This window comes from Pan paniscus, chromosome 4 (genome assembly GCF_029289425.2).
Source record: "Pan paniscus chromosome 4, NHGRI_mPanPan1-v2.0_pri, whole genome shotgun sequence".
In the NCBI taxonomy this organism is placed as follows: domain Eukaryota; kingdom Metazoa; phylum Chordata; class Mammalia; order Primates; family Hominidae; genus Pan; species Pan paniscus.
The window spans coordinates 74,565,507-74,589,429 of NC_073253.2; the positions used below are offsets into that span (position 1 = coordinate 74,565,507).

General features: G+C 36.5%; 1 protein-coding gene across 1 annotated transcript in view; it reads right to left on the reverse strand.

Moving 5' to 3' along the window:
* SPEF2 (sperm flagellar 2) overlaps positions 1 to 23,923 on the reverse strand; it is a 197,891-nt gene that overhangs the window by 45,147 nt on the left and 128,821 nt on the right. Inside the window, exons 24-26 of the mRNA XM_034960179.4 lie at positions 15,649 to 15,786; positions 9,695 to 9,846; positions 5,730 to 5,910 (exon numbers count right to left, since the gene is read on the reverse strand). Coding sequence (XP_034816070.1) covers positions 5,730 to 5,910; positions 9,695 to 9,846; positions 15,649 to 15,786 — 471 coding nt within the window. The remainder of the gene's footprint in view (positions 1 to 5,729; positions 5,911 to 9,694; positions 9,847 to 15,648; positions 15,787 to 23,923) is intronic.

Below are 23,923 nucleotides of genomic sequence, written 5' to 3' on the forward strand. Positions count from 1 at the left end.
TCTTTTTCTTTCTTTCTGCCTTTGCTTTTTCTTTTCTTTCTTTTTTTATCAGATGCCCTTTTGATAAAAATGAATACCAGATACTGTACTTGCAAGTTCTTAGTAAAGCTGAAAGCCGACTTGCTAAAATTCTTCCCCTAAATTGCAAGCAATTCAATTTTTAATTGGTTCCTGCAAAGCACTATAAGTTAGCAATTTTCTTCAAAATTGGATTTTTCTCCCTTGTAAACAACTTTGTGATGATGATAATTATCATAATTACCTGCATAATTATGCATCATAATTGTCTGAATTTTTCTGGTCCACTTCCCTCAAAGACCTCTGGGTTGCTATCAAAAATTAATGTAATTCCCAATTCATTCAGCAATCTAGCTTATAAAGCTGGAGAGAACTTTAGACATAATGCCTTGACATTGTGGGTGTTAAAAATATGACTTGTTTCTTTGAAATCACTGCATACCCACTAATTAGAAGAAAGTTTTGCCAAAAATTAACATGGTCTACTAAATGGATAGCTCCTGGTAAAACTGCTGTGTAGAAAAAAGCCTGTGTTAAAGTGCTCTCATTTTTAGTTGCACTAATCTCAGCTGGTGCTGTTTGCCCCACAACAATTTAGTGAATCACACCTGTTTCATTAGAAATTCAAAGTTGCCTTAAGATTGTGTGATATCAAAGTCAAGCAGTATTCAAATATGATTGTTAGTAATATTAATTACTAAGCAGTCCATTTTCCTATGCTTTCTATAAGATTTTTTTAAGTCCACAAGGAAAAGGGTACAATGTTTAATACATTTCTTAACGTAGAGATAAGTTAAAATTTATAGTTTCTAAAACACTTTACATACATTATTTCATTGGATTTTTTCAGCCATTCAATAAAGTAAAGATAGACTATCTCCAATATTATAGATATAGCCTAAAGAATTAGAGAGGTTAAGTGATTTTCCTAAAATCATATCAGCTTAATCAAGAGGCATAGCTATATGATCCTCCCTTTCTAAGAACATACTATTTTTCAGTGTCATTTTCTCAGGTAATTTTAATGGGATTCATAAGACTTGTAGATTATGTCTATGTTGCTCATTTAACAATAAGAATAACTCATTTTTTTCTAGAGCTTCTACGTCTGGTTTCCCACTTTCTGGTGCTTGGTACTTGTTGTGGTCTCTGCTATGATCATCATTGTCACTAACGTCATCACTAATATTGACATCAGCATCATCAGCATAGCAGCAGCAGCACCTCAAGACTATATTGAGGGCTTGTTATTATATTATGTTTGATGTGGGCATTATGCTAGGTCCAAGGTATACAAAAAGTTTTAGAATCTAGTTAAGTATTCAGACTAACAACTAACAAAATACAGATTACAAAACAACAACAACAATAACAACAACCACCTACATACTAAGAGCCAAATGAGTAGGAAAGACAATAACTGCTATAAGACTAGAAAGAGCACACAATTACAGATGGCTAGGACTTCAGGAAAGAGACAGTTAACTGGTCAGGAATCAAGATAGAAACTAACGCTGAAGACCTAAAGAAGGTCAAGGGTGTGAGATTCTATGATGGCAAGTGGAGATCATCACACTAACCCCTTCTTCTCTTAGGTCAATAATGAAAAATCATTTTAGTATCCTTATACACATCATATCCCATTTATAAAAAATCTAATACTTATTTTCCTTTATCTAGTTCATTTTGCCCATTTAAATTTAATGTAGTTGTAGATATATTTGGGCTATAAATCTACTATCTTCTCTGTACTTTCTATTTGTATTGCTTGTCCTGAATATTTTTTCTGCCCTCTTTTCTTTGCTTCTTTTGGATTGAATATTTTAAATTTCATCTTCCCCCCATGTTAGCTTGGAAATAGCACACACTAAATCACTTAGTAGCTACCCTAGAAATAACACCATGAATTATTGACCAAATAATAGACTTTGAGGAGCCACTAATTCACGGTGTAATTCCTAGGGCAATTGCTAAGAGACTAGTAACAGAATACATGATGACCAAACTTACAGAGGGGAAAAAAAGCAGAAAAGACACAGAGAAGATGAAAATGAAAGGATGAAAAGATATGACATATAAACAATTTCTAAAAGTATAATTTACAAAACAAAAGCACTATATATACAGAAGATTATTTCATAATAAGAAAAGGTTCAATCCACCAGAAAGATTTCACAATTTAAAATCTATATTTTTCCCAATTTCATTGTCTCAAATATATATAAAGCAAATTGACCAAAGTACAGATGATCTTATTATAACTGTCTTCATAATTCAAAGGAGAAAACAAATGAGAAACATAAGATTTAAACAATGATATTTAATAAATATTTAAAATACATAATAAAATAATATATCAAAATATTTGTATATAAACAATGAAGTGCAATATGTACACTAAACACTTAAATGAATATATTTCAAGTACACATGTAACACTTCAAAAATTGACCATAAGGCAACTTCAAAAACTTTTATGAGAATATGTTCCATGAATAAAATGTAATCAAGCCAGAAAACAACATATTATTTTGAAAATTAAAAATATATTTCTAAAATGCTTTGAATTCGATGATAAAAGTAACATATTAGAAACTTTGAGATGAAGCTAAAGTAAGTCACAGAGGAAACTTTAGAGTAGCAAATGTGTATGTTAGAAAAAAAAGATTGGATACTAATAAACTATGATCTATCTCAAATCCCTAGGGAAAGAAAGGCAAAGTAAACCCAAAGAAAATAGCACGAGGAAAATATGACATTAAGAAAAGAAAAAAAGACACATAGTAAAATAAATGAATGAAGTTAAAAGTCAGTCATTGGAAAGCCTGGTATAACTGATAAACATCTGGCTAAGCTGATTTAAAAAAAAGAGGAAAAGCACAAATAATAAACATCAGAAGTGACAAAGTGGACGTCACATAGACACTGCAAGTATTAACACAAATGTAGGCCATTTTAAATAACTTCATACCCATAAATTTAAACATTTAGAAATGGAAAAATTCTTGGCAAAATAATATCTACCAAAACCAACTCAAGTTTTTTCTAAGAAGAAACAAACCCAGAAACATTGCATAATCTATTAAAGATAATGAATTCTTGGGTGGGAGGAGGGCAACAGAAACTCCTGCTACAAACTTCCTATAAATCTTTAGTTCTAGATGGCCTCTTAGTGAATGCTACCAAGCATTTCAAGAAGAAATAATCCCAACTTCCACAAAATTTTCCAAAGTATAGAGAGGAAATATATCCAGACTTGATTTATTAAGCTAGTATTATCTGGATGCTCCAAGCCATCAAAGATAGCATGAGAAAGGAAAATTACAGAACTCACTCACTTTCATTATCTCATTCAAAGACTAAAATTCTAAACAAAGTATTAACAAAACAAACCCAGTAATATTTAAGAAAGATGACATCTCATTAAAATGTTGGACTTACTCCAGGAATGTGATGTAAGTTTAACATTAGAAAATTGGTCAATGTGATTTTTCATATTAACAGAAAATGCAGAAAAAATTATATAATACAGGCAGAAAAAGCATTTGAGAATACAATTCATGAAAAAACCTCTAGAGTAAACAGGATATGAAAAGGAATGCTCATAATCTGATAAATACTTCCTTAAAAATCAGCAGCCAACATTTTTGTGAATCCTGACAAGCTGATTTGAAAATTAATATGGAAAGGCAAAAAGTTATGAAAATCCAAAATGTTCTTGGCAGATGACAAGATGGGAAGATTTGCTCATTCAGGTAACAAATAAATGGTATATTGGTGTGGTGTTGGTATAAGCATAGACAAATGGAGCAATGCAACAGACTTACACATAAGTGGTCATCTAATGTATGACAAAGATGATAGTGCGGTGAAACGGTGAAAGGGTTTAGCACTACCTAAGAAAGCCGAGGTATTAAGTATAGTATTGTCTACTAGCTTTGAAGATAGCACACATTGCTAGATGTATACCCAACAGTTATCTATGCACATGGGTACCAGGAGACATGTACAAGCATTCATAGCAGCAGTATCCATACTGACACCAAATTGGAAACCCAAAGGTATTATCAAAAGCAGGCTGGTTAAATAAATTGTGATACATTCATATAATGCAACACAATACACCAACAAAAAATGAACAACATAAGATGAATCTCACAAAGAAAGTTGAGCAAAATAAGACACAAAAAAGACAAAATATATGAGTCCATTTATCTAAAGCTCAAAAGCAAGGAAAACTACACATCAGTGTTTAGAGCTATAGACTTGGGTAATAAAACTCTTAAGAACATGAAGGAAATGATTCCTAAAAAGGCAGTATGTTGGTCCCCTTTAGAGAATTCGAAGTGGGTTAGAAATGGGAAGGAGCAAAGAATGACTAGGTAGGTGCAGCCCTTATTCTATTTCTCTCCAGGTAGTGGTGCCATGAGTATTTACTTTAGGTGGGTTCATTAAGTCATGCAATTATAATTCATGCATTTTCCTTATGTATGTGAAAATCCATACTAAAATGTTTTTCGAAAGAAGCAGAAACAATGAGAGGAGTTATCATTGCTTCTGAGAGGGAGAAAAGAAATAAGTGGGGAGAACACAAGAAAGAGAGGGAGGAAGAATGGAAACACTGAGGCTGCTTGTATGAGAAGGTCAGAAAAAAAGAAGCCTGACGGCAGAGAGGCCAAGAAGGGACTTGGAAAGTGCCCAGTTGGAAATTTTGTTTGCTGTGAGATCTGTGCTGCAAGGTCCTCTTCTACCACTTTCACAAAATCTTTTGGAAAGTTGATGCTGCTTTCTGTTTGAATGCGATATTTCATGGAAACTCAAAGAAGGCTTGGTATGTTGTGAAAAGAGAAGACATCTTGGTAGACCCAGGACCTGGCAGATGAGGGAATAGCAATTGATCACCTGAGTTAAACTCTGTGTGTATCTTCTCCATGGTGTGGCACTTCTGCTTGGATTAAAGTTATGTGTATGCCTCCCCTTTCCCTTTGATTTGAGTAGAAATGATATAAGCTTTGAAGTCATATAGACCTAGGTTCAAATTTCATTTGGATATTTACCTGCTAGGAGAACTTGGGCAAGTTTCTTAGCCTTTCTGAACCTTAATTCTCCATCGTAAATTGGATAATAATAATACTTACCCCATAGGTAACTTAGGAAAAATGCCTAGCAGAGGGGTTGCTAAATAGAGCCCTTATAGGCCAGACTGTGATTTGCTTGACTCTGCAGAATATTTTTAAAAATTTTTTATTTCATTTCTTACATGTTAAAATTAGTAGTTTTACATAAAAATCTGAATGTCTGGCTTTTCTTGGAAAATTGGAAAATCCGGCCATGCCAGACCTCATTTTTAAATGGCAATTGCATGTGCCCCTGCAAGCAGGGGTGTGACTTCTGCTTGGCCCCAGACCCATCCCTCCTGATTGTCTTATACTTGACCCATCTCATTAACATTTCCTGACTGCCTTTAGGCCCTGCACGTGGAACCAGAGCCCAGCACAGAAAATAACCTAAATGTTGGTTCGTTTCATGATCTCAAATATTTGTTGACTGAATCACATTTCTCTATTTCTTTCAGAAAAAAAATGTTTCGAAGGTACAACTTTCTACAGTGCTTGAGAGCGTTGTGTAAATTTTCCACTTATAGCATATTACCAACCTTGGTACTTAATGAATGTGTATTACTAACAGAAAATATAACGAGCACTGCTTACCATGTGAGATACTGCTAAAGAAGCCTGCTGCCAGGTGTCCATGACCAACTTTTCATCGGCCTCAAAGTTGGACTCAACGTTTTCTAGGGAGTTATCCGTCTTGCTCTTCAGTACTGATTTTGTTTTTGGTTTGGGTGTAACTGTTTCCAGAGAAATGGATATTCGAGGAACTAGAGGAATTCTTTGAGAAACAAACAAGCAAAAGGGATATAAAAATTTTGCTTAACAAAATTCTGTTTTTGTGACCATGTTACTTTGTAAATTTTACTGTCTTGGTTTAATCTCAATTTTCAAAGTTTTCCTGAAAGAATTATTTTAATGGAGAAAAGATTATAAAACACTGCATTCAAATTTTTGTGGTCTAGAACATCTTGTTAAAAGAAGAGACTCAAAGTAAACAACAAAAACCCATAATTTTCAGACTTAATTCTCAGTAATTATAAAGCAGAGGATTAGACAGTGGCCATTATAAAGAAAAGCAACTTTGGAATTTGTTCCAGAGCATACACTTCCCATGAAGGATAAATAAAAAAGTCAGTTGTGAAAAAGCAAACCAAACGAAACTGGGCATCACTTCTCTAAGGTGACAAGTATCATCTGGCATCCCGGAGGGCACAACTGAAGGTAGGACATGACTGTCCATGGCCATACCACATTGAACACACCTGATCTCCTCTCACAGTAACACATGACTAATACTAATGTGAGGTCTGAAAGGGGGTACTGCACAGAGGCAGCTAAGTTTTGATGGTGGGTGGGGGTAGCCTACAGCACCACCCCCACAAAGGTTTTCTCTTTGTTTTATGAAGTGCTGTGGGGACACAAAGTTAAGCTCTCCCTCCCTCTTCCCTTATTGCTGCTCCTGTGTAGAAATTTTTGAGCTGCCTCTGGGAATATCTTATCCCAGAAGGATCCCAGGATCTCAAAGGTTAACAGAAGCAGGGAAAGATCTACAAGGTAGAATGCTTAATGTGACTGGAATCCCCCTTTAGTAATAGAAAGTGCAAAGGGCTACTATCAGCTTGGGGAAGGAATGAGAAGAGAACAGCTCCAAGGATGTCTCTGTTGAAACTAGAGGAGGAGAGTCAGAATCAGTAATCTAGGAACAAGCATTTGGTTTTGTAGACTCAAGTTGCTGGAGAAGAGAGCAGTGATTCAGAAAAATGAATCACTGGTACAGTATCATAGGCACAGTCTACCGTGCCTAAAAAGGCAGCGTATTGAGGATCTGCTACTCATCTACCCACAAATTAAATTACATTTTAAAAATCAAATAAGGCTAAATCACTGTCACTCCAGTTTGATTGTGATTCATGTGTTCAATAAGTTAGGGTAAGGCTTGTGCGATCACTTCTAAATGTTTAATACAGTACAACATGTATTTTTCAACATCTTGCTTTGGAGGACAGCAGTGGTGGCATATAACTTAGAAAAAGAATTTGCATTTAGAATTTATTTACTGGAAAGAACTCTGATGTAGGTAGCTCTCTCACTATTAGTAGGTATAAACTTGAGCATGTCATTTGACTTTATGAGGTTCAGTTCCTCTCGGAATAATACAAATATAATAATTATTGTGATAAGTATTCATTATTAACTAAGAGTTATTACTATCATTGTGAATAATCTTGTGATACTACTACTAATATTATTATTGCTATAGGTTTGTTGGGAAGAATAAAGCGGACAAAATATATGAAAATTTTTAACATTGTTCTTGTTTCCCTTTATATATGACAGGTTGATAGGTTAGTTGGTTGATATATTGATTGACTGATAGTTCCAGTAGGTACCCAAAGCTGTGATTTGAGGCTGAGACTGGTGCAGAGTTATTCACAGGAAATAAGAACTGGATGTTCTTTTGCCAGTTTCATTCTACTAACCAACATCAACAGCTTACCCATTATGCCTAACTTGCTATTGTGTGCTGAGAACAGAATGTACTGCCACTCTCGACATTGAAATTCGGCCTCTTTTGATGGTTCTAGTGGTTTATACTGCCTTTGGATTTTTTTTTAATTGTTTTTAATCTCAAAGATCTCTTTCAGCAGCTTGCTGAACATTTTCCTTCTATTTGTGTCAAAAAGAGGGGACACATTTTTACTCTTAGATATTCTTGTGTACACACAGGCCTGACAGGGATGTGATGGGAGTAGATGGAAAAAGCCAGGAGAGAACAGAAATGGGCTTTGGATTGCTGCATAAAATAATGTATTCAGGCCATCTCAAATTCTTTTTGGAACAAGGGAGGGTAAAAGAAACAAAGCAGGAACATACAATAGGTAATAATCTACATTTATTGAGCATTATTGGGACTCAATCTCATCTTCTGATACCACAATATGGTACTAAATGCTTTGTAGATTTTATTTTCCATAATCTTCACAACCCTCCTTTACAGATAAGGAAACTGAGGCTTAAGAGAGATGGAGTGACTTGACAACAAATAAATTGTCTTAATTTATTTACATACAATGATTGAGTAACAGAACTAGGATTCAAACCAGATCTGTCTTACTTCAAAATATATTCATTATCCTGCGTTTAGTTTGTGCAGCTCCTGACACCTGCATTGACTGAGCAAACTGCTTTCAACATAAAATAGATAGCTTATCCCCTTGGAGATTTAAATTTAATCTTCAGTGCCTTTATATTATTTTTTTTAATTTGACTTTCTTTTTCCCCTCCTCATATCTGATATAATGTTTTTTGTTTCTTATCGCCTGCCTACTGATTATTAAAAAGGATCGTTTTAATTCTTCACTATACTTTATTTAGTTCAAATTAAAATTCATTTAATTTTTAAGGATTTTGATTTCTATTTTTTAATTGCTTTATTTTAATTCTTACTTTTAGCTCTCTTAATGTTTTATAGTTGGAAACCATGCCACAGGAATCACCACCACTCCTAACTCCCATTTCTAGAAGACATTTTTCTATCTGTTCAGAATTTCTCAGAGTTTGGGATCTTGCCTTTCCTTTGCCCCTACCCATTGGATCTACAAAAACAATGACTTACAGACTTTTATATTGCACAGGATTTGCTTGGCTGAAAATAAAATTTTTCTTCTATCCTACCACCAAATTTATTTTTTTGCTGGCAGAAATCTGATGTTAGACTATTAATAGGTCTTTCAGTCACTCTCACAAGGTCATTATCACATACTACTGAGACTTTACTGTTTCTCAATGTCTTTATCGGTAAAAGACTGAAAACACCTTCCATTTTCATTTTCATTTATATAATACAATAGGTACACACACACACCTGCTTTGGTCCTTTCATAAAAGTGTTAGAGGTTCATAATTTTTTTTTTTTTTTTAGACGGAGTCTCCCTCTGTCGCCCAGGCTGGAGTGCAGTGGTGAGATCTTGGCTCGCTGCAAGCTCCGCCTCCCAGGTTCATGCCATGCTCCTGCCTCAGCCTCCTGAGTAGCTGGGACTACAGGCGCCCGCCACCATGCCCGGCTAATTTTTTTTGTATTTTTAGTAGAGACAGGGTTTCACCGTGTTAGCCAGGATGATCTCGATCTCCTGACCTCGTGATCCGCCTGCCTCGGCCTCCCAAAGCGCTGGGATTACAGGCGTGAGCCACCGTGCCTGGTGGAGGTTCATAATTTCTTACCAGAAACCATTGGGGCCAAAAGTGTTTCAGAATTCAGAATTTGTATATACCATATATTCCCTAATACCACCTGCAGAGTCTGTGGGATGACTCCGTCATAAAACACATTTTATCTCTGCAGCAAAATGAGTAAATATTCCCTATAAATTGGATAATGTATATTAGTAGTCTTAAGTCAATGACACACTAACGTTAAAAAAAAAACATGTTTGGTTATTAGAGCTTTTTTGGATCTTGGATTTGCAGATAAAGGAGTGTGATTTTTATTAGTGGTAATTAATTTTAAATCACAAAGCTTTATGTTCAAAACAATTACAGTGTGATATAACAGCCTGCCTTACCTAAGCTGGCTTTCGGAATTGTCTTTACTATCCAGTTGGACCAAAGGGATTTGAGTAAATCTCTTGTTGTCCTCTACTGGGATTTTACTTTCCATTCCCCAGTAATAATCTTGAAGGAGTCTCTTTGTATCTTGGAAACGGTTCAGTTCTGCCTTTAATAGCAAATGTGAATGTTAATATCCAAGAAAGAACAAGCTGATCTGTACATATTTCTGATATAAGCCTCTGAAAGCACTATTTTGAAAACATTTAGATTGAAAATAATTTTCTGGAAATAAGAAGGAGCATTAGTTACAAGTCTATATCTAAGATTTTCATTAAAATTAAAGATAACTAGTGACTTTGCATTCTCTATATTTACGGAACATGATTCTATTTAACAAAATGACTTTTCTGTGCCTCTTGACATTGTGACAGTTACAGGATGTATGATGTTTCAAGTAGTGCATGCTATTTACTATTTTAACATTAGCAATTCCTGTGTCCTAGATTCAATCAGCCAATATAGTAGCAAACTTCTTTGTCATAGGTTGCATATGAGTTGATTTGGGAGATAACAAAAAACACTATACATACAAATACAAAATACAAATACAAAAAAAAACACTGGGTTCTGGTTCTCTAGAACAACTTAACTTAGCTGTGGAGAAACAACAAAGGGCAACATAAAGTTTTTTTTTTCTTTCTTTCCTTTACTTTTTTTTTTTTTTTTTTTTTTGAGACAGAGTCTTGCTCTATCACCCAGGCTGGAATGCAGTGGTGTGATCTCAGCTCATTGCAACCTCCACCTCCTAGGTTCAAGCGATTTTCCTGCCTCAGCCTCCTGATTAGCCGGGTTTACAGGGCCCTGACCCCATGCCCTCCTAATTTTTGTATATTTAGTAGAGATAGGGTTTTGCCATGTTGGCCAGGCTGGTTTCGAACTCCTGACCTCAGGTGATCTGTCCACCTTGGCCTCCCAAAGTGCTGGGATTACAGGCATGAGACACTGCGCCCAGCAACACAGAGTTTAAAGAATAGTTCTCTTTCCACAATTTCCTTTCTTGTTCAATATGTGGAGAAGAGAGATAATTCAGCTCCTCTAGTGCTCACAGCTAAACCCTTCTGCTTGCTTTGCCAGTAAGTACCTTGTGAAAAATGTAGCAACCCAGAAGAGCTGGTGGCAAGGTGAGCATCAGTCATTCCCTTGTTGTGACTCCCTGTCAGCACAGGTCATTTCCTTTTGTGGTATGCATACGCTGAAGTGTGTGCATAGTGAGATTTCACACAGTGCCAACAACACAAATGTAGAATATGATATTTTTTGACCTGGTCTCCCATTCGGTTTAGGAGAATATGGTGTATATCTGTGCTTCTCTATGTTAGTGTAAACATGACCTCCAGACTTTGCTTTAGTCACCTGGGCTACTTAAATCAGTACCTGAGGGCCTAAATATTGAAGCTCCTGATACAGATGAATTCCATGGTATCTAGTTAATTACAGAAAGCATCTTTGTAAAAAGAAAAACAAAATTGACCTAATGTTCAAAGCCTTATCTACACCAAACTCAAAGATATTTATGAAGGGATCCCTACATTTATCAAACAATTATGTCACCACTTATTTTGTAAAATATCAAGAAATATTCTCTTACTGCCATATTCACAGTTCAGAACAAATAAATGTCTGGTTTTTTGTTGTAGTCTACAACAAAAGAGAACAGTTTCAATAAGTCTGTATTTGATATAGAAAAGGTTAAGCCAAATTGCTCCTGGAAAAAGCTGTTTTCTGTGCTATTCGACTTTTCTAGCTAAATGACTGAAACAGGAAAAAATTAATTTGGTGAACTTGAATCTAAGTTAAAAAATAAAAGTACCATTTATGTATTGTCTCACATTATAGAACATTTTTAATAGTCTCCTTGGATTTTAAACACAAATATATATTTAAGTAGTTTTTAAACTAGCATTTTGAAATGACAAGAAAAACTAAACCTTTTTCTCTTTCCTTGCAAAACAACCAAATTAAGTTTTAAAATATTCATATATGAACAAATCCTACAGTTTGACAATAAGTGTTTGCACCTGTCATGCTTAGGTTTGGTAAAACAGAGGAGAAAAATGAGTCTTGTAAATTATACTTATAAGAACTTGCAGAATGACACATTTATGGTGGATAGGATCAAATAGAAACCCAATTTGTACAAACTGAATATTGACAACTTTTGAGAATTAAAATAAGTGTGTTGAGGTTATAAAAATTATTAGTCATTAAACCATAGCATTGTATTATTTGGTAAATAAATTTAGAAATCAGGAAATTATTTCCTCCTTAACTTAGAGAACTAAACTATTTAATAATGATTAGGTTTAGTAGAGCTTCTTTTATACAATTGGTTTTTGGGACAGTGCTGTTATCTGTGCCTTAGGCTTACCTTATTATAGTGATTATCTTATATAAAATACTAATTTATTTTTAGAAGTCATAATTTAATTAACTAAATCTGAATAAGACGCCATACTATATCCAAGATTTTCATAAAGGCAGAATCAATCAAAATTCCTGTTACATTTATGATAACTAGTAAACAATATTTTTATGATATTATGATAACTAGTAAACGATATTTTTGTTATGATAACTAGTAAACAATATTTTTAATAGTTATTAAAAACAATATTTTTAATAGTAAACAAGATTTTTAATTGAGACAGAATCTTAGATTTAAAAAGAATTTTAGAAAATCATCTAGCATAGCATTTTCTAAAATACATTTTGTAGAAAACTTGTCCTATAGGCAGTTAATGAGTACCTTGTTGGGGAAGAAACAAAAACTTCTCAAGGTCAAATAGTGTGGAAACAGAAATAGAAATAGAAATAGAAATAGAAAAAGGATTTCCTTCCTGCAGGGCATCTCGATGTCTAAATATGTCGATACACTTGTCAATCTCCCAGGGAGAGGGAAGAAGGCTAGAGTAGATAGCACTTCCCAAAGATTGATCACAGAGTCCTTGTTTTGTGAAACATCTTGTAGGACTAATGTCTACGGAACCCGCTTTGGGAAACATTTATCTAGCTGTCGGTTGTTACCCAATACCACAGATTCTTCATGGCTTTCTCTAGTGTACTTTCCACCGGTCCTCCAAAACCATGTGCAAACTTTTGCTTTTGAGCATCCTGGACAAAAAGCTCATTGCCTCCAAAGTCTGTTACTTGATGGGCTGTTCATTAGGCTCTTTCTTTAAATATTGAACCGAAACCTCCTCTTTTGTAATTTTCACCCCTGGTTTTTATAGGATCCTGTTGATCAGTGCAAAATAAGGCTCTCTTCAGTTCTATGTGGCAAACTTTCAACTATCTGAACAATAAATCAGTGGTTAGGAATACAGTAGACACTCCCTTATCCATGGGGGATAAGTTTCAAGACCCCCAGTGGGTGCGTGAAACCTCAGATAGTTCCAAACCTTATATACACTATGATTTTTCATCTGATAACGAAATTGGCTACTAAGTGACTAACGGATGGGCAGGTAGCATCTACAGGGTGGATACACTGGACAGAGGGATGATTCACACTCCGAGCGAGACAGAATGAAACAGTGTGAGATTTCATCACACTACTCAAAATAGAGCACAATTTAAAACTTATGAATTATTTATTTATGGAAATTTCCATGTAATATTTTCGGATTGTGGGTAACAAACTATGGAAAATAAACCTGAGGAGAAGGGGGAGCTACTGTACTGGCTTTGAGGTCAGATGGGCAAATTGTTTCACCTGTGTTTGTCTCAATTTCCTCATTTGTGAAATGAAGATAACAGAACTTACAGTAGGCTGGGTGTGGTGTCTCACTCCTGTAATCCCAGCACTTTGGGAGGCCGAGGCGGATGGATCACCTGAGGTCAGGAGCTCGAGAGCAGCCTGGCCAACATGGTGAAACCGTGTCTCTACTAAAAATACAAAAATTAGCCAGGCGTGGTGGTGGGCGCCTGTAATCCCAGCTACTTGGGAGGCTGAGGCAGGAGAATTGCTTGAATCTGGGAGGCAGAGGTTGCAGTGAGGTGAGATCACACCATTGCACTCCAACCTGGGTGCAAGAGTGAAAACTTGTTGTGAAGTTTTAATGTATTCTACATGAAAATCTTTAGAATGCTGCCTGGCATGTACATAGTAAGAACTTAGTAAATGTTAGCTTTTATTTACTGCTTTTTCCTCTTTATTCCTTGTTGGTCTTAGATATTGGTTCAGTTTCTCAAGATAAAAGTCCTCTATCTAGGGATTGTTGGAATATTGAGTACTATACCATTTCCAAAGGAGGTATGTATTGCTCTGAATCAAGAATGATTCATAAAAATTATCTGTTCCCTATGCCTTCATTATTGGTTTTCAGCTATTTCTGCCATAAGCTTTTGATACGACTGTTTATAATACTTGAGTTTCGCTTGCCCAAACCAATGTCGTGGGGATGCTATCCAGACTGGTCTAGGCTGCTTAGGCATCTCACTTTAATCTTTGCATACAACCCATGCCATGTGGATCTGTCCTCCTGGTCATGGCCCGGCTTTGTCCTCTGCTTTGGATGACATCTTTCTAACTCCATCTTCTCTTTACAATCCAGATTCCTAACATGGCTGCATGGGGTCTTCACTGTCCTGGTATCCTGATTTCTTGAAACCTCCTACCTGAGTGGCTGCTCCTGCCTCTCAGATTTCTGCTGATATTTCAGACCTTCTGTGGTCTGGCCTATGCCTGAGCCATGAATTGTCCCTTTGAAGGCTGGAAGTACCAGCATGTATTGGTCCTTTGATGAAAAGACATTTACTGAACACCTATTATGCATTAGCTGTAGGGATTGCCAGATAAGTACTCTCACTTCCTGTAGTATCTCTTTATCTAAGTTAATCAACTAAGGATCAGAAATGTACCCTTTTCCATTCTCTATCTTCATTCCTGTTATTTTAGCTTGACTTAGCTTTAGACAGGCTGCTTCCTGACTCTAGGGCCCACCTCCCTTTTGTTAGGGCATTTGCTTTAAGAAAACTTGACATTGTAAATCCTTTCACTGTTCCTTTGAGATGTAAATCTTTTCAAAAGCCTCCTACCAGTTGTACAACCCGGGAAAGAATGGCTTTCTCAAAAACCATCTCTTTGTAATATAATTAATCATCAAGGAAGACAGGGATTCTATCTCCCAGTTCCTGTGTGAGACTAGGAGCCTAATTTCACTAGGTGCATTGCTTCAAGTCCTAAAACTACCTCCTGTGATGAAGTTCGTAGAAAGTTGACTTTTCCTTCTGGTAATGTCAATTGGCAAACACAGTTGGCTTATGACCCATACCCTCTAACCTACTTCAGCTCTTAAAAACTCTCTAGCCCTTTGTCTTGGCGGAGCTGGGTTTGTGCTTTCTCCCCTATTGCTGACAATAGTGTCGAATAAAATCAGCACCTGTCTTCTAATCTTGCCCTGTGCAATTTTTTTAAATTTAATAGGCTGCAAATATAAGTTAATCGGGTTGCATTGATTATGGTCTGTTTTTCTAGTCCAATATTGGAAAACTTTTTATTTTCAGGAATCAAATGTCTGCCTGGTCTGATCTTGCCTATGCTTGTTGTGGCCAGGCTGCTTTCCTGGGCTTTCTTTGTCCACTTAAGGGGTCTGCTTTGAGAGTCTGGTGAGATAACTCAGTTGTAAACACTATTTCTACTGTGGCTTTCTACATATCTAGGCCACCTGGGAGCAAAGCTGGTGGGTAGTTGCTTGGGATGCTTCCAATTTGGGTGCATATTTGGGCTGGGTCAAAATGTATTATTTCGGCTAGCTTTTTTGGGAGTTGGAGCTCATACCAGGCATAGTGCTATACCAAAATGAGCCCTGAACAGACCTCTCATATTCCCAAGAAAGTGTCATATGAAGGACTGAGGAATGAGGCTGTGAAGGGAAGTGCCTGGGTCATTGTGACCAGCTGCTCTTACCTGCATCAGGGAAAAGAAATGGTTCATTGTCATTCCAAGAGTGTCCTGTAACCAGCTCTCATTAATGATGTCAAGCCGCTCCTGCTCTGCCTCTTCCTTCCGGACATCACAAATGTCCCACAGGCGGTCTCGCAGATCCTGAACAGAAAAAACAGGCATGGTGGCTATGCTTTAGACTGCTGCTCAAATCACCTAGGTGCAATAAAACTAAAATCCTTTGCCTCTCTTAAAAATGTCTCTAAAGAAATTTTACACCAATTGCACTCCTGTATTGTATGTGCTCATTCAACCAATATTCATCTTGAGTCTATTCTGTCAGTCCCTTACGTTTGAAGAGGACCTCACCACATCATATGTCTATGTCTACCAGAAACCCACTACGTTTTACTTTATTCATGAATGGCTATGTTTTATGTGCTTTAATCCTTCCTAAAAAAAAATGTGTTTGGTTGAAAAAGCCCTTTCAGTGAATTTTTGGGGGGAAATGGCAATTGTTGGTGGAAAAAAATATGCAGCTGTATTAATTAACATAATTAATTAATATAAACTTGTTAATTAATACTACAGGTGGAACATATTGTTCACCAAAAAATGTTGTCTGAGTTTAATGGGGTGATCTAAAAGTAAGCTTTGTATTAAAGAGATAGCAGTAAAGAGACTGCCCTTGCCAGATACTGGGCAATAATCAAGATGATAAATATAAACATAATAATTTATAACATACTATTTATATATAAATACATAATAAGCAGTATCAATGCATTTATAGTATGATTTATAGTATAGTAGAGTATGAATAATATATAATACATTATATATATTTAATAATTTACATATAAATATAATAAAAATAGTTATTGCATAGAGTCCTTTCTGTGTGTATCTATGTGTCGGAACATAAGTCACTATACTTGTATTGGCTCATTTAATGCCTCACAACATCCTTAAGCTAGGTAGTATTATTACCTTCATTTTACAATTGAGGAAACTGAGTCACAGAGAAGTTACTTTCTAAGGTCACACAAAGAGTAAGTGGTGGAGCCAGAATACGAACTGGTGGTCTTGAATAATATATACTACTATATTAGGCTTCAGTTACTTTATCTGTAAAACAGACATAATACTACTTACCTTCTGGATATGTTATGTAGAAATAATTAGCTGGTGCATATAAAGCACATGCAATAATTCCTCAATTAATGAAAACTATTATTATAATCTTATTCATTGCAATGAAATATTTATTGTTTAATAAGATATCCCATTAATGGAACATATACAGTCAAATAAAAATCGACAGCTTTTGCAATAATAATAATTCACTGAGGCCAGGCACAGTGGCTCATGCTTATAATCCCAACACTTTGAGAGGCTGAGGCAGGAGGATCATTTGAGGCCAGGAGTTCAAGACCAGCCTGGTCAACATGGCAAAACCCCCATTTCTATAAAAAATTAAAAAATAAAAACTCAGCCATTCATGGTGGCACATGTCTGTAGTCCCAGCTACTCAGGAGGCTGAGATGGGAGGATTGCTTGAGCCCAAGGGTTCAAGGCTGCAATGAGCCATGACTTCACCACTGCACCTCAGCCCGAGTGACAGAGACCCTGTCTCAATAAAAATTAATAATAATAATTCACTAAACATTTATTATGTGTTGAGCATCATGTTAAGTGCATTACATCAGGGGTCCCCAACCCTTGGGCCGCGAGGTGGTACCCATCCATGGCTTGTTAGGAACTGGGCCACACAGCAGGAGGTGAGCAGTGGGCAAGTGAGCATTACTCCCTGATCTTCACCTCCTATCAGATCCGCAGCAACATTAGATTCTCATAGAAGCCTGAACCCTATTGTGAACTACAAATGTGAGAGATGTAGGCTGCGTACTTCTTATGAGAATCTAATGCCTCATGATCTGAGTGGAACAGTTTTATCTCTAAACCATCCCCCTCACCAATATCTGTGGAAAAATTGTCTTCCACGAAACTGGTCCCTGGTGCCAAAAAGGTTGGGGACCACTGCATTACATTGATTATCTCCTAACCCCCACAGCCCCACAGTAAGTAGGCTTCCGACAAGACCATTGAGACATAGACAGGTTAAGTTTCTTGCCTATAATTTCAATGTGGTAGAGCCAGAAATTAATTTGAACCCAAGCAGTTTAATGCCTACAGTGAATTTTATTTCTGTGACATTGTGTTTATGGAATACTTTGTTTTGGAATTCTTACCTTTGCATTTTGGTTTGTTACCTTGAGGAGCCTGCACATGAAATGAAAATATCACAAGCCATTTTTATTGCCATATGCTAAGTATCAGAACAATATACCATTATTTTAGAGCTGATCTTGATATATTCATGGTGTTTCCATAAATGCTCTGTCAGGTATTCAATAAGTACTAACTTGTGCTTATCAAATATTTATATATTTTTAATTAATTAATTATCTTATTTTTCCATAAGTTATTGGGGTACGGGTGGTATTTGGTTACATAAGTAAGTTCTTCAGTGGTGATATGTGAGATTTTGGTGTACTCATCACATGAGCAGTACACAGTGCACCATATTTGGAGTCTTTTATCCTTCACCCCCCTCCCACTCTTCCCCCCAAGTCCCCAAAGTCCATTGTATCATTCTTATGCCTTTGAGTCCTCATAGCTTAGCTCTCACAAATCAGTGAGAACATAATTTTTGGTTTTCCATTCCTGAGTTACTTCACTTAGAATAATAGTCTCCAGTCTCATCCAGGTCACTGCAAATACTGTTAATTCATTCCTTTTTACGGCTGAGTAGCATTCCTCATGTATATATATATATATATATATATATATATATATATATATATATAGCACAGTTTCTTTATCCACTCACTGATTGATGGGTATTTGGGTTGGTTCCACGATTTTGCAATTGTGAATTGTGCTGCTATAAACAATGTGTGCAAGTATCTTTTTCAAATAATGACTTCTTTTCCTCTGGGTAGATACCCAATAATAGGATTGCTGGATCAAATGGTAGCTCTACTTTTAGTTCTTAAGGAATCTCCACACTGTTTTCCATAGTGTCTGTACTAGTTTACATTACCATCAGCAGCGTAGAAGTGTTCCCTGATCACTGCATCCTCACCGACATCTACTGGTTTTTGGTTTTTTTCATTATGGCCATTCTTGCAGGAGTAAGGTGGTATCACATTGTGGTTTTGATTTGCATTTCCCTGATCATTAGTGATGTTGAGCATTTTTTCATATGTTTGTTGCCCATTTGTATATCTTCTTTTGAGAACTGTGTATTTATATCCGTAGCTCACTTTTGGATGGGATTGTTTTTTTCTTACTGATTTGAGTTCATTGTAGATTCTGGATATTAGTCTTTTGTCAGATGTATAGATTGTGAAAATTTTCTCCCATTCTGTGGGTTGTCTTTTTACTCTGCTGACTGTCCGTTTGTCGTGCAAAAGCTGTTTGGTTTAATTAGGTCCCAGCGATTTATCTTTGTTTTTATTGCATTTGCTTTTGGGTTTTTGGTCATGAAATCCTTGCCTGAGCCAATGTCCAGAAGGGTTCTTCCAATGTTATCTTGTAGAATTTTTAGTTTCAGGCCTTAGGTTTAAGACCTTAATCCATCTTGAGTTGATTTTTGTATAAGGTGAGAGATGAGGACCCAGTTTCATTCCTCTACAAGTGGCTAGCCAATTATCCCAGTACCATTTGTTGAACAGGGTGTCCTTTCCCCAACTTATGTTATTGTTTGCTTTGTCAAAGATCAGTTGGCTGTAGGTATTTGGGTTTATTTCTGGGTTCTCTATTCTGTTCCATTGGTCTATGTGCCTATTTTTATACCAGTATCATGCTGTTTTGGTTACTATGGCCTTATAGTATAGTTTGAAATCAGGTAGTGTGATGCTTCCAGATTTGTTCTTTTTGCTTAGTCTTGCTTTGGCAATGTAGGTTCTTTTGCAGTTCCATATGAATTTTAGAATTGTTTTTTCTAATTCTCTGAAGACCGTTGGTGGTATTTTGATGGGGATTGCATTGAATTTGTAGATTGCTTTGGGCAGTATGATCATTTTCACAATATTGATTCTACTCATCCTTGAGCATGGGATGTGTTTTCATTTGTTTATGTCATTTATGATTTTTTTCAGCAGTGTTTTGTAGTTTTCCTTGTAGAGGTCTTTGGCTCCTTGGTTAGGTATATTCCTAAGTATTTCATTTTTTTTTGCAGCTATTGTAAAAGGGGTTGAGTTCTTGATTTGATTCTCTGCTTGGTCGATGTTGGTGTATAGAAGAACTACTGATTTGCGTACATTAATCTTGTATCCGGAAACTTTGCTGAATTTTTTAATCAGTTCTAGGAGCTTTCTGGAGGAGTCTTTAGGGTTTTCAAGGTAAACGATCATATCGTCAGCAAACAGGAACAGTTTGACTTCCTCTTTACTGACTTCAGTGCCTTTTCTTTCTTTCTCTAGTCTGATTGCTCTGGCTAGGACCTCCAGTACTATGTTGAAGAGGAGTGGTGAGAGTGGGCATACTTGTCTTGCTCCAGTTTTCAGAGGGAATGCTTTCAACTTTTCCCCATTCAGTATTATGCTAGCTGTGGGTTTGTCATAGATGGCTTTTATTACATTGAGATATATCCCTTGTATGCCAATTTTTGCTGAGAGTTTTAATCATAAAGACATGCTGGATTTTGTCAAATGCTTCTTCTGCATCTATTGATGCATCTTTTTCTGCATCTATTGATCACATGATTTTTGTTTTTAATTCTGTTTATGTGGTGTATCACATTTATTGACTTGTGTATGTTAAACCATCCCTGCATCCCTGGTATAAAACCCACTTGATCATGGTGGATTATCTTTTTGACATGTTGTTGGATTTGGTTAGCTACTATTTTGTTAAGGATTTTAGCATCTGTGTTTATCAAGGATATCGGTCTGTAATTTTCTTTTTTGGTTATGTCCCTTGCTGGTTTTGGTATTAGGGTAATGCTGGCTTTGGTATTAGGTTATGTCCTTTGCTGGTTTTGGTAATGCTTTCTCTATATTGTGGAATAGTATCAAAAGGATTGGTATCAATTCTTCTTTGAATGTCTGGTAGAATTTTACTGTGAATCCACCTGGTCCTGGACTTTTTTGTGTTGGTAATTTTTAAATTACCATTTCAATCTCGCTGCTTGTTATTGGTCAGTTCAGGGTATCTAATTCTTCTTGATTTAAGCTAGGAAGGTTGTATTTTTCCAGGAATATATCCATCTCTTCTAGGTTTTCAGGTTTATGTGTGTAAAGGTGTTCATAGTAGCCTTGAATGATCTTTTGTATTTCAGTGATGTCAGTTGTAATATCTCCTGTTTTGTTTCTTAGTGAGGTTATTTGGATTTTCTCTCTTCTTTTCTTGGTTAATCTTGCGAATGGTCTATCAATTTTATTTTCAAAGAACCAGCTTTTTTGATTCATTTGTCTTTTGTATTTTTTTTGTTCCAATTTCATTTAGTTCTGCTCCGATCTTGTTTTTTTCCTTTCTTCTGCTGGGTTTGAGTTTGGTTTGTTCTTGTTTTTCTAGTTCCTTGAGGTGTGACCTTAGCATGTCAGTTTGTGCTCTTTTTATCTTTTTGATGTAGGCATTTAGGGCTATGAACTTTCCTCTTAGCACCGCCTTTGCTGTATCCGAGGTTGTGGTAGGTTGTGTCACTGTCATTCAGTTTGAATAATTTTTTAATTTCCATCTTGATTTAGTTTTTGATCCAAAGCTTATTCAGGAGCAGGTTATTTAATTTCTATGTATTTGCCTAGTTTTGAAGATTCCTTTTGGAGTTGATTTCCAGTTTTATTCCACTGTAGTCTAAGAGAGTGCTTGATATAATTTCAATTTTCTTAAATTTATTGAGGCTTGTTTTATGGCCTATCATATGGTCTATCTTGGAGAAAGTTCTATGTGCTGTTGAATAGAATGTGTATTCTGCAGTTGCTGGGTGATGTGTTTTGTATATATTTGTTAAGTCCATTTGTTCCAAGGAATAGTTTAAATCCATTGTTTCTTTGTTGACTTTCTATCTTGATAACCTGTCTAATGCTGTCAGTAGAATATTGTTGTCCCCCACTATTATTGTGTTGCTGTGTATCTCATTTCTTAGGTCTGTTAGTGATTGTTTTATAAATTTGGGAGCTCCAATGTTAGGTGCATATATGTTTAGGATTGTGATATTTTCCTGTTGCACAAGGCCTTTTACCATTATATAATGTCCCTCTTTGTCTCTTTTAACTGGTGTTGCTTTAAAGTTTGTTTTGTCTGATATAAGAATAGCTACCCTGCTCACTTTTTGTGTCCATTTGCATGAAATGCCTTTTTCCACCCCTTTAAGTTTATGTGAGTCCTTATGTGTTAGGTGAGTCTCCTGACAGCAGCAGATAGTTGGTTGGTGAGTTCTTATCCATTCTGCAGTTCTGTGTCTTTTAAGTGGAGCCTTTAGGCCATTTACATTCAATGTTAGTATTGAAATATGAGGTACCATTGCATTCATCATGCTCTTTGTTGCCTGTGTACTTTTGGTTTTTTTTGTTTGTTTTTGTTTTGGCTTTTTAACTTGTATTTTTGTTTTATAGGTCCCGTGTGGTTTATGCATTAAAGAGGTTCTGTTTTGATGTGTTTCCAGGATTTGTTTCAAGATTTAGAGCTCCTTTTTCTTGTAGTGGTGGCTTGGTAATGGCAAATTCTCTCAGCATTTGTTTGTTTGAAAAAGACTATGTCTTTTCTTCATATACGATGCTTAGTTTTGCTTGATACAAAATTCTTGTCTGATAATTGTTTCGTTTGAGGAGGCTGAAGATAGGGCCCCAATCCCTTCTAGCTTTTAGGGTTTCTGCTAAGAAATCAGCTGTTAATTTGATAGGTTTTCCTTTATAAGTTACCTGATGCTTCTGTCTCACAGCTCTGAAAATTCTTTCCTTTGTCTTAACTTTGGATAACCTGATGACAATGTGCCTAGGCGAAGTTTTTTTGTGATAAATTTCCCAGGTGTTCTTTGTACTTCTTGTGTTTGAATGTTTAGGTCTCTAGCAAGGCTGGGGAAGTTTTCCTCAATTATTCCTCTAAATATGTTTTCCAAGCTTTTATAATTCTCTTCTTCCTCAGGAACACCAATTATTGTTCGGTTTGGTCATTTAACATAATCCCAGACTTCTTGGAGGCTTTGCTCATATTTTCTTTTTCTTTTTTCATTGTCTTTGTTGGATTGGGTTAATTTGAGGACCTTGTCTTTCAGCTCTGAATTTCTTTCTTCTACCTGTTCAATTCTATTGCTGAGACTTTCCAGAACATTTCAGGTTTCTAAAAGTGTCTACAAAGTTTCCTGAATTTTTGTTTGTTTTTTCTTTTAGCTCTCTATTTCCTTGAATATTTCTCCCTTCACTCCTTGTATCATTTTTTGGATTTCCTTGCATTGGGCTTTGCCTTTCTCTGGTGCCTCCCTGATTAGCTTAATAACTAACCTCCTGAATTCTTTTTCAGATAAATCAGGGATTTCTTGGTTTGGATCCATTGCTGGTGAACTAGTGTGATTTTTTCAGGGTGTTAAAGAGCCTTGTTTTGTCATATTACCAGGGCTGATTTTTTGGTTCCTATTCATTTGGGTAGGCTCTGCAGAGGGAAGGTCTAGGGCTGAAAGCTCTTGTTCAGATTCTTTTGTCCCACAGGGTGTTCCCTTGATGTAATACTCTCCCGCTTTTCCTATGGATGTGGCTTCCTGTGAGCCAAACTGCAGTGATTGTTGTCTCTCTTCTGGGTTTAGCCACCCAGTAAGTCTACCCTGCTCCGGGTTCGTACTGGGGGTTGTCTGCACAGAGTCCTGTGATGTGAATTGTCTATGGGTCTCCCAGCCATGGATACCAGTGCCGGTTCTGGTGGAGGTGGCGAGGGAGTGCAATGGACTCCATGACAGTTCTTAGCTTTGATGGTTTAATGGTCTATTTTTGTGCTGGTTGGCATCCTGCCAGGAGGTGGTGCTTTCCAGAGAGCATCAGCTGTAGTAGTGTGGAGAGGGACCAGAGGTGGGCGGGGCCCTAGAACTCCCAGGATTATATGCCCTTTGTCTTCCACTACCAGGGTGGGTAGGAAAGGACCATCAGGTGTGGCAGAGCTAAGCATGTCTGAGCTCAGACTCTCCTTGGGTGGGTTTTGCTGCAGCTGCTGTCGGGGTTGGGGGTGAGATTCCCAGGTCACTGGAGTTATGCACCTAGGAGGATTGTGGCTGCCTCTGCTGAGTCATGTAGGTTGTCAGGGA